Source organism: Microplitis mediator, chromosome 2, assembly GCF_029852145.1.
Source record: "Microplitis mediator isolate UGA2020A chromosome 2, iyMicMedi2.1, whole genome shotgun sequence".
NCBI classification, from domain to species: Eukaryota; Metazoa; Arthropoda; class Insecta; order Hymenoptera; family Braconidae; genus Microplitis; species Microplitis mediator.
The window spans coordinates 18,150,882-18,162,932 of record NC_079970.1 but is presented as its reverse complement, the minus strand read 5'-3'; the positions used below and the strand labels follow the sequence as shown (position 1 = coordinate 18,162,932).

The following is a 12,051-nucleotide window of genomic DNA, read 5'->3' as shown; positions in this document are numbered from 1 at the left end:
AGTGTAATATAATAAAAATATAATTTAATATTAAATACTCTTAATGTAAAGATCTATATTTTTATTTCATTAAATAATTTATGAAAGATTACTTTAAATCACAAAAACTTGGTCATCGATTATTTTTAACATTGCGTGGTAAAAAATGCTGGCTCAAAACCTACCAATTTTTATTATGCTGTCGACCAAACTTTAAACAGAAAGTGAAGCATCCAAAAATTTATTATGCTCTTGTGAAAAATTATGGTGCCGCATCACGATTATTATAATGTATGGAAGTAATTGTTATTAAATCTTATCGATAAGTGTCTCGTGCGTAGTAAGTATTATGATACAGCATAATAATTTTTCGTATGAGCTCAATAATTTTTTGGATGCCTCCCTTCCTGTTTCAAGTTTGGTCGACAGCATAATATAAATTGGTAGGTTTCGAGCCAACATTTTTCTCCGTGTGGCTTTGATCACTAGTTTTGAAAATAATTTATAATTTTAACTATTAAATTTTCATTTTAAGTCTGATTTTTTTATGATATTTCTAAATTTACGTCGCATTTTTTTTTTTTATAATATATAGATGAATACTTTACAAATAACGTATCCAAAATTTATGTGCAAATTTATTTTTCAAATAGATCTAAATCGTAATTTGTTATTTTCTTTAGCGTCCCCACTTTATCCAGCCCTCCATTAATATAAAATGAAAAAATTACTAACTACAAGTAGAAGTTGAATTGTAACTGTTAAAAATGGATCTAAATTATATACATACAAATGTGTTACGTTCACAAATGTTTTTTAAGATTACTTCTGTCCCCAAGAATAAAATTTTTTATTACTTTCTTGAGCAGTTTCCTCTTAAATGTAAGATCCATAAGCGTTGATAGCAAAGTTTCTTCTACAAGTAAAGCAACAACAATAATAACAAAAACAATAAGCGCTAAGACACATCTGGCATCCAAGACCCAGAATGAAGGACAGATAGAGTTAGCTGTCTATCATTAAATACAAAAAGGTAACAAGTGTCATTAACTATTAAAGTATACTTTTATCTATCTTAGCTAAAAGCTAAATATAATATTATTATTAGTGACTAATATTTTGATGTAAAATAGGTAAAAGCGTGAATTAAACGAGGGGTTGTGTATAATAGAGGTGACGGCATAACTTCCGTGAGCGAGGAAACAACTAAAAGACCTCGAGGCCGTGTCACGAGACTTTTAAAACAAGTTTGACTACCAAACGACTAACAAGATTATACTCTATATACGCCCGCGATCATCCCTTTTTGCTTTTATACGCACACCCTCTCAAGTTAGTAGTGCTGCTACTGCTATTGCTATCGCTATAGCTTCTGTTTCTTCTATATACAACCCTTCGAACCTTAATTCTCTTGTGTGACACTTAATTATCGAGAAATTTAACCGCAAGCGTAACACTGAAACTACACCAAAGCTCTTAATAAGCTACTCATTTACATCCTTAAGTTTGAAATATATCGCCAAGAATCCGTCATCTGTGATTTATATATAATCTTAATATACCTTACACTTACTTGTACCGAAAATTTTGTTCAAAATAATATGTCGAAATTTTGACAGTCGTGACAGGAAAATTAACGTAATAGTAAAATGACAATTTTATATTAAATTGTTTGATTATATCGTTAAAAATTTAAATATGACCGTATTTTTAATTTTATTGTAAATGTGAAACTTTAGGCTTTAATGGCTGTGACTTAGCTAATTTCAGCTCAATATCGCGGATAAATATTAGCGAATGCTTTCAGTCTGCGGACAGAAACAAACATGTTTCGTCCCTTGGGAAAAAACAAATAATCTTTCTACTCGCTGAAAGCCAGTTTCACTCTCGATTTCAGCTCTGATACTTGGCATTTGTTTATTAGTAATTGCAGATCACTGATTTTATTTATTCAAGTGACAGTTTTGACTTTGCGATTAAATTTTATAAAAATGAGCGTAAATGATAAATAATCTTGATTGTTTCTGCTTAATCATAAATTTCACATCACAATTTATGCTTACGCTTATACTCTCTAAATCTGAACCAGTGAAAACCAATGAAAAATAGTGTATGTACACTATTCACTGCTATAACTATACCATTTGGTATACTTATAGCTGTAAAACAGTGAATAGTCACTGTTTCAGATTTAGAGAGTAGGTGATCACATCATCGGCTTGAAATTAAATTGTTTCTTACTGGCTGCTGACACTAAAACTTGAAGTTCCAATCCAGGTAATCATGAAAAATATAGTGTGTGGCACAGGATGAAACACGATTTCAGATTGCGGGTGATGTCAGCCCTCGCCTTCAACAGACAATCAACTTCACCCGGGTCTGGAACCGTCTTATTTCATCCTTCGTCACACAATATACTATTTCATTATACCTTCATTGAAAATTCAAGTTTCAATGTCTTTCCAACAAACGAAAGCTAATTTCAGGCCAATACTGCGAACAATTAGTAACGAATATCTTTAATCACCGAGCAGAAACAATTGCATGTCTTCCCTAGGTTATAAAAAATATATTTCTAACCCTTGTATAATTAAAAGTTTACTTCAGTTCTGTTACTTTGTCATTTATTTGTTAAATACTCCAGTTTTTGATTCATTTTCATAAATAGTTTTCATCTAAACTGACAATTTTTTTTATTTCTATTAAATTGCAAATTATAAATCACAATTTACGCATACGCTAATAATTCCCCGCATCATTAGTTTTAAATTAATGTTTTTCTGACTGACCGCTGACAATAAAATTTGGTTTAAATTTAGGTAATCATTAAAAATACAGTGTGTGGCATAGGAAAGAATATGATTTCAGACTTCGAGTGATGTCAGTAAGCTCGGCTTAGTTTGAAATCGTCTTATTTCATCCCCTGTCACATGATATACTATTGTTTATAAAATAAAGCTTGAAACCAACAATAAATCAAAAGATAATAAATTGTTAATTTTATGTATTCAAATAATTAATAAATTACCAATAATTAATTAATTATGTAAAATGATATGTAATAAGCAATGATGTTATATAATATATAATTTATAGGTTATTTATGCAATGAATAGAACAATGTTCCAATGAAAAAAAAAATACTTTAAGAATTTAATTATTTAAAATATTTATCATTATAGAAAATTAATAAAATATGAGTTAATAATCATGATCAAAGCGTATGTAATTTCTAAAAAAAGAGTATAGTTATTAACATGATTAAATATGACAGGTATTGTTATTCCTAATCGGCAAAACAAAGCAAACAATAAGATCATCTGCAACGGAAGGACCTGCTATGATATGAAACTGTGCACGGTTCAATATTTTCATTATTTTCTAAGAAAATAAAAAGACTTCCGAATGTCAAAAATGTTGCTGCAACATACTTTTGGTATAAAGAACATTCTTTCGATATTGCAATGTCGTGTTACTGTAACTTCCGATTCGCAATTCGTGTATTAACGAAAAAATTTACTTCTTTAACGTTACAATATTTTACTGTAAAAAGATTGTCTGCGTCTTACAATATTTTTCATTTATTTTTCTCTCAAAAAAATCATAAATTACGTCAGTGACTTTTTTTTTCATACAATAAAGAAGATTTATAACTAATGAGTAATATGATTTAGTCATACTTGCAATTAAATATGAACTTTATAATCATCATTATAAGCTGCGGTTAAGAATATTACTGCTTCATTATTAAATTATCTACTGCAGCCATTACTAATATTTAATAATAATTTAAAATTTTTTATTATCCCATCAAAACAATTATGACTTAACAAAACAATTGACTAGTATTAGTACCAGTGATGTAAGACAGAGAAATTGTCAGACAATTGACCGATGGTCATTTTTTAAATTTAATACCGATTCCCGCGCCTACTTGATTTTGCCGAGAAAATTTTTTACCGTCATTTCACATCTTAATAGAAGTGAAGAAAAATTTTTTACACGAAAAAAACAGAATATTAAAAATTAATAAATAATAGTAAAAAGTGGAATCTGTTATCAATAATTAGTACTATTATGTACTTAATGCAAAGTAGTTTACTAATTTTTGTAGATTCCTAAAAACTACTATCAATTATTTCAAAAAGTAAGTAAATATTATTACTTTTAGGTATATAAATACGTAACTTATTAGTGAAAATTAATTAATTTATGGCATACATCTATTAAAAAGTAATGATTGGTTAAATTAAGAATTGCTATCTTAGATAGTAATTTTTCCAGCCGAAAAATTGCAAAAGTTACAAACTTTTATTTTATAAATTCGATATCACTGATCAATTATTAGCTTTAAATATCATTTATTCATCATTATAAATTAATTTACAATATGCATTAATCCAATAAGTGGTAAATAATAAAACGAAAAATTAGTATACTAGATACTGATTTTTTGCTCATAAAAATACCGAAAACTTTTAACTCTTATTTTATAAATTTTATCCCATTGACTAATAATTAATATAAAATGTTATTTATTCGTTATTATAAATTAATTTATTATATACATAAATCGAATAAGTGGTAAATTTTAAAAATTTTTCTATGTTTATTCGAATAGTAATAAATAACTGTAGATACCAATTTATCGATTCTTTTTCATATTAATTTTAATATACGAAATTACAAATTTTGCTCTTCTATGTGTATCAAATTTTAATATAAATAATAGCCATTGTGTAATATATAATGATCCCGGTTTGATATTAGTATACAAATATATTAATTTTAAGTCAAATATAAGCTACAAACTATTAAAATTTTGAGCATCATTTTTTTCCGTGTACGAATTTTTCCGGGTCTGACTGAACATAAAAATGACGGTCATTTCGCATCACTAAGTAATGAACTCCCAACACAAATTATAATATATTATTAAAATGAAAAAAAATAATAAAATAAAAATAAAAACTCACCTTATAGATGCCATCGACGAGTCGCGTAAGTTCTTCAGTCTCCATATTTTGTCTCCACTCTTTTTAATTAAATTAGCACTCTAACACTTTTTTTAAAAAAAACTTTATTGTATCCCCCGACTAATTGTCAAATCCTCCAATAAAATCAATTTACCGTTATGTTCATATTTTTTATTTTTATCATTTGCTTCACTTTTTTTTAAGCCAACAAGTTACGTCGTCACGTGCTTGGTTTATTTTTTATGTTTTTTTTAAACCCAATGTCGCAGTGGAACGTTTCTGCTCTTTTTATTGCATACAAACGTCCTCGTCGACCTGCTCGACACTCCGACGTCTGTCTCTCCCACCGCGGAAATTCTTCACCCGGATGACGGAATTCTGCTGTAAAAAAATAACAAAAGTAGAAAAAAAACCATTAATTTATTGTATTATCTCTCAGCAAAATAATTATTTTTTATCAATAATTATAATTATTTATTGTAGTGTAAAAATATAACTATTGTTTTTATTATTAACTCTTGAAATTATTTTATGATAAAAGTCTTTTCTTTTATTATTATTATTATTGTTGAATAAAATAGTCCAACAGATTCAGTTTAAAAAGATAAATAAAATTTATGAGAATATCCATCGGTGATTGTTCTCTACAGGTTTTAATGTCTAAAACAGGTATAATAATATATAATAATAATAATAATTATATAGTGAAACAAAGTCTTGCAATATAAACTTTAGTAAATCTTCGACTGTTATTCACATTAATGCAACGTGAGGTCACGATTATTTCCAGGTTACTTTCATTCCTGAAGGACATCCACTATGCACTAGTATAGTATTAGTGACTAGACTAGAAATTTTATTTAGACAAAGATCAAACGAGCAATAAGAATATAAATCTCAACATAACACAGTAACTGTGATGGTGATAGAATGAAACAAGACTGTAAAAAGAGCGGTGTTGAAAATGAACTCAATTTAACACTGCACGGAGTTAAAATGAAATAACACCGGTGTAGGTAGTGTAATTTGGCGGTGTTAAAATACCGGTGTAAAAGTGGGATAAACTGGTGTACCTGAAGATCCGAACGTTTTTCGCGAAACGAAAATAAAAAAACGAAATGAAAAATAAAAAATCTACTGGATCTTGAATTCCAAAATGTTTTGCATGGGTGCTAGAATGTCAGCCGAAAATTGCAGCCACCCCAAATAACCCCTTAAGTCACCTGAGCAGTCAAATTACATAAATTTTCGTTTTGGATCTTCAGGTACATAATAAACTGCGTCTGTTCAGAGTGTTAATTTTTGAAAGCTTATAAAACACAAAAAAATTTAGTTTCTTTATGAAAATTAATAATTATTATTTTCATCGTAACCCTGATGTTTTTCATAACATAAAGCATGTTTCAAAGATAATAAATTAACAATTTGATAACTAGATTCTTTATTTTCAACAATTTCGTTTGCACACACGGAGAAAAATGTTGGCTCGAAACCTAGCGATTTTTATTATGCTGTTGACGAAACTTAAAACAGGAAGGGAAGCATCCAAAAAATTATTATGCTCATACGAAAAATTATTATGCTGTATCATAATACTTACTACGCACGAGACACTTGTCGATAAGATTTAATAACCATTACTTCCATACATTATAATAATTGTGATGCAGTATCATAATTTTTCATAAGAGCATAATAATTTTTTGGATGCTTCCCTTCCTGCTTCAAGTTTGGTCGACAGCATAAAAAAAATTGGTAGGTTTCGAGCCAACATTTTTCTCCGTGCACAGACTTGAATCATAGCAAAGTGTATCCCATACTTTACACACTATCATTAAATTATCTTTATCAATGAAAATTTTTTTGATTTCACCATAAACTGGTAAATCTGTTTTATTCTGAATATTCAAAACAATGAAATTTTATTTGTATTTAAAGTAAAATTCAATTTCTGATTGACAGTTAATGACAGTTAAAAATTATTTAACAGGGGTTCGTACTTCTCTCTCTATTACACTCACGTCCATGAACGGTACTATCTTTGTTGCACTTGTGTAGTAAATGGAAACTTTGGCCGAGTTTTTCTCTTAAACAATCGAATATTGTCAAACAATTTAAGCGCACTTCGCTAGATTAGACAGTAGTGCATCAATGTGCGGTCTGTATTTTGTAGTTAGAGATTTTGTTTCCGAAAAAAACTCAGCCAAAAACATCTGATAATCCCTGTTAAGTTATTGAATCTTCAATTTAAAATTGAAAAAGGTATGAGCAATGCATCATTTTCAAGTTGGGTTCGATCCCAAACTCTCAAAGACCGATACTTTTACGGTACAGTCGAACTCCATTAACTCGGACAATTAGTCTACGGAGGAGCGGAAATTTATTGAAATTTCTGAGTTAACGGATGCTCCTTCCTTAAAATATAAACTATACGCATGCATCGGGTGGGAGACAGCATAGCTCGTAGTGGGGGTTAAGATTGAGGGGAAGTTCCGAGGTAATGGAATCGAAGTTAATGGATCTTGACTGTACATAAGAATACCCTACCTGGTACCTTATGACCTAAATTGACCCTAAATCACCACCATCCATCTTATGGCATCAAATTCTGTTTAGCTGTAGTAATTGATTAAGTAAAAAATATTCACAAAGTAACATATTTTTAACACTGAAATATATTTCAACACCGGTAAAGAATATTTAGACCGGTGGCAGTGTTTTCCTTCGGGAACACTTGGGTCTTACCCAATTGAGGATTTATAGGGATTACCCGATCGGAGCCCAAGTACGTTTCTGCGTTACATCCCAATGCAGGGTTCCCATTGGCCAACCAAATTGGGGCACAAGTGGGATTGCCCAATTAGAGCCAGACAAAGCTTTGTGTGACATCTCTATGACCCAATGGGGACCTAATTGGTCTTGGGTCAAAATTTCTCGTCGGGTTTTATTTTAACACCGCTTTGGATGTTCAAATTTAGCACCGAAAATTTTAACACCTACACTGCCTGGATCTACCCCGATTTTTTTAACAGTGAAATAATATAATAAATATATTATTTATAATATTAGAACACACTGTAAAAAAGTGAATGCGGAACGGATGACTGTGTACTTATTTAACCCCATTGGAATTAAACTTACGGAGTAATGCAGATTTAAATAAAATCTAGATCATTCCGAAATCACTCATAAGAAAAAAAACTCCCCATTTTAATCCGTATGCGGGGTGATTTTTTCTGAAACTCCGGAACTCTGAGTAGCGGACTGATATCGAATTTAAATAAAATCCGTAATCACTCCGAATTAACTCCCGACTTTGCAGTGTAGTTGTGAAATATTTATTTATATAATAAAAAACTTGTTATTTGTTTGTAAATAATAAAAATATGATTAATCATTTGGACTAACTATTCCAGAATGATAAATCTAAAATTGTGAAAGTCGCTAAAGAAATAACGAGAAGTATAGTAAATAATGATAATAATAATAATAATAATAATAATAATGATGATGATAATGAAAAAAAAAAAAAAAAGTTGAGAAATTATTGAGAGAATCTTAGTGAAGTTGGCAAGGCGAGAACTCGATTAGCCTCGAGGAAGAAAGAAAACAAGCTGAGATGAAGAATTTTATAAGAAAAAAGTCGTAATGCAACGTTTGACCGAGAGACATAAAATTAGATGAGAGTGATTCTACTCGCTCATGTTGGCGTATATAGATCTCGATGTCAAGCCTTGCAAGTTTACTTTCGTTTGAACTGTTCTTTCTATTACTTTCATCCAGGAAATTAAAACTGGTCTCGCTGACTAACTACTATACTACTACTGCTAATACTATTATACTTTTTTATATTTTATCTAATCAACGATCGATTTCACATTAACTTTACGTCTTTCGCGTTTTAAAAATAATTCTACTTATAATTAATAAGATTTTTTTTTAGTTATTAATAAAATTCATAAAATACTGTATGTTAATATTTATTTTCCAACCCAGATAAAGTGAGAAATTAATAGGATTCTTTACTGTGACATTGCACATATTTTAAATATCCAATGATGCTGAAAGTGAGTCATACAAAAATTTATTATTTTCAATAAACGAAGAAAATACTGACGGAATAATTTGAATAAAATTTTAAAGAAATTTAAAATAATTTTCTTTTGTATATTTTTTTACAAAATTTCTGACGATAATTAATTTAGTAATTAGAAACACTAAAATAGCCAGATGTCAGCTACTTTTAGCATCATAACATCAAGTGGAAATTTCAATAAACAAACCTGATGTTGTTTGAATCGTTCAATTTAAAATGTCAAACAAAATAATTGATTGATAAAAATTTTTTATTGCCATCAATTGGTCTGTGAGGATGTTAGTATATAATTACTGTACGTGTGATTCTAGCAGAAATGAGACAATTTATGAATTTAAAATAAATAAATTAATTAATTAAAATTATGAAATTTAAAAAATCGCGCGTACTGATTTTGTAATTATCTAAATACGCATTTTTTCAAATTTTTATTCTACTTAAATTTCATTTATTTATTACAAAATTTTTACAATTGCCAATTGTCCGATATATTCACACTCATGGTCGAGAAGTTAACAGACGATTAGCGATTTTTCGGATTTTTTTTCGACAATTGATTACAAAAAAAAAAAAAAAAAAAAAAATATGCACATGTAGAAAATTAAAAAAACTATAAGTACATTTTTTTAAAATATTTTTATTTTATTATTTGTCGTTTTTAAAAAATTATTTTTTTATTTGCTTGAGAGTTTTGTAAAATATAATTATTTTTTAGTAACAAAACTGCACGTTTTCTTTTTTATTTTCTACCGAATACTAGTCGCAGCATCGACATGGCAGTAGTTTAAAATAAATGGGAACATGAAGAAAAAACCGATTTATTGGAAAAGTAATTGACTGAAACAATAAATATAGACAGATATACAGATTCATTTGGTATTTAAGTGAATCAAAAAGAAATTTTGTAATTTTTATATCAGAATTAATCATTTATTCAATGGAAGAAAAAAATTTGTATTTAAAGTCTGAGAAATATCGCGAGTTAATTTGAATATAAAATTATTAGTCAGTTTGAAATCCTTTTATTTTTATTTTTTACAAATTTCAATTAATTATTTTTTAAAATGAGACTTAAAGGTGTGTGCTAAAAATTTCTAAACTTTTCTCTTTTTTTTTTTCAAAATTATTTTAAATCGTAACTTTTACTACTTTTGAACTTTTACTGAAATCATTTCTACAAACTGTTTTTTTCGATACTTTTACAATTTAATTTTATTGAAATTTATAATTAATACTGAATTTTAAACATATCACCAGACATTCAAAATTTTTTACAATACCACATATTGCCCAAATAAAAAAAAAAATTAATGACTCGAGTCTCCGGTATTAATCATAATTAAGAATTCATTTTAATTTATATAAAATGAAAGTTTAAGTTATTATTTATTTTTAATTCAACTTTTTAATTTTTTATATCAATTATTAATTCAGCGCCTAAAATATAAAATATATGACCAAAAAACTGATTTTATTGCGCTTATTTTTTTATAAATTCTAAAATTAAAGATTAAATGTAAACTTTTATTGGCTGAAATAATTTTCATATGAAAACAAAATTTTATAATCATCGATGACAGTAAAAACTAAACACATATTTTTATTTAACGATCAATAATATATTTAAATTGCCAATAAAAGTCACATAAACCCATTTTAGAGGTGATATTTTTTTACCTAGATATTAAATTTGAAAATTTTTTCTTTTACAATAATAAAAAAATTTAAAAAACCAACATTATTAACTTTTTAATAACGACATTAAAAAAGTAATGATTAATAAAAAAAAAAAATAATTTAACATTTATAAGTTTATATTTTTCGACGGAAAAATAAAATTAAATCACCAACGGTAAAAGTATGTTGATAAAAAGTTAGAGACATGAAGTGTACCCATTCCCCTGACACTCTTACGAGCTACATGACTCTTGCATTACCTTTTCCTTTTATCGTCTGAGCTACTATACGTCGAACGAGATAAGCGACGTAAACGAAGAAAAGGAAATGCATATAGTAAACCAAAGGCCACATAGATGATGATGTGAGCACGTGCTGAATCTTTACTATACATTACTCTCTAACAGTACTACTGAGTACAGTAAATATATATGTAAATATATCTATATATAAGTAAATATATATCTCCAAGGGAAAAGTCAACAACCACGAAAGCCAAATAATGCAAATGAATGATTAAAATAAATAAATACTTAACGTTACAATCAACCCGAGTAACTTTGAAATTACTAATCAGAGTGCACTGTGAGAAAAAATAACATATATAAAAAAAATCTATTCTTGATCCAAGAAATAACCCGGGTCGAAAATAAAACTTGATTTAGACTTGGGTTTCCCAGTTGAAATTTACAGCCGTTTTTCACAACACGCAGAGAAATTTTCTGTGAAAATTACCCAAAAAGTTTGATACTTAAAAGACATGTGGTAAATGTGTCAATTTTTCCCATGTATATTGTAAAATATACTACTCGATAACGTGTTAACGAAGTGGAATTTCTACTAACAACAGTCAAAATTTAGTTACTGGCTAGATGTTCTTACAGTACTGAACTTTATGGGTAAATTTTACTCAAAAATTCTCTACGTGAAGACAAACTCGACTTTTTTATGCGGAGATATGAAATATATTGAGTTTCCGCCTTGGTTTAGACTTAACTGGCTTACTTCGTCATGATTTAAGACAAAAAAGTCTAAGTCAAGTCTAAATTTTAAGACGAAAAAGTCAAAACTTAGGTGAAACGTAAAAAACAAATTTTACACTATAAAATACTGCTTGCTTTTGACTTATGGTTTATCAAGTCTAAAGTAAGGCGAATAAATATCTTTTTTTCGACTTGATTCAGCAAGTCAAAAGTAAGGTGAATGACTGTCGTGCTCGAAGTGAAGACGAATAAGTTCAAAGTAAGATGAAAAAAGTTCTAAAAGTTTACAAAAATTTAATTTAAGTCGAAAAAGTCAAGATCTTATTGAAAAATCGTCGAC

General features: G+C 28.3%; 1 protein-coding gene across 2 annotated transcripts in view; it reads right to left on the bottom strand.

Annotated features, from left to right (window-relative positions):
* Positions 1 to 12,051, bottom strand: part of LOC130678721 (GATA zinc finger domain-containing protein 14) — a 162,364-nt gene that overhangs the window by 137,478 nt on the left and 12,835 nt on the right. For both annotated transcript variants that reach the window (XM_057486152.1, XM_057486151.1), the window contains exon 3: positions 4,956 to 5,336. In XM_057486152.1, the coding sequence (XP_057342135.1) occupies positions 4,956 to 5,000 (45 nt within the window). In that variant the 5' untranslated portion in view covers positions 5,001 to 5,336. The remainder of the gene's footprint in view (positions 1 to 4,955; positions 5,337 to 12,051) is intronic.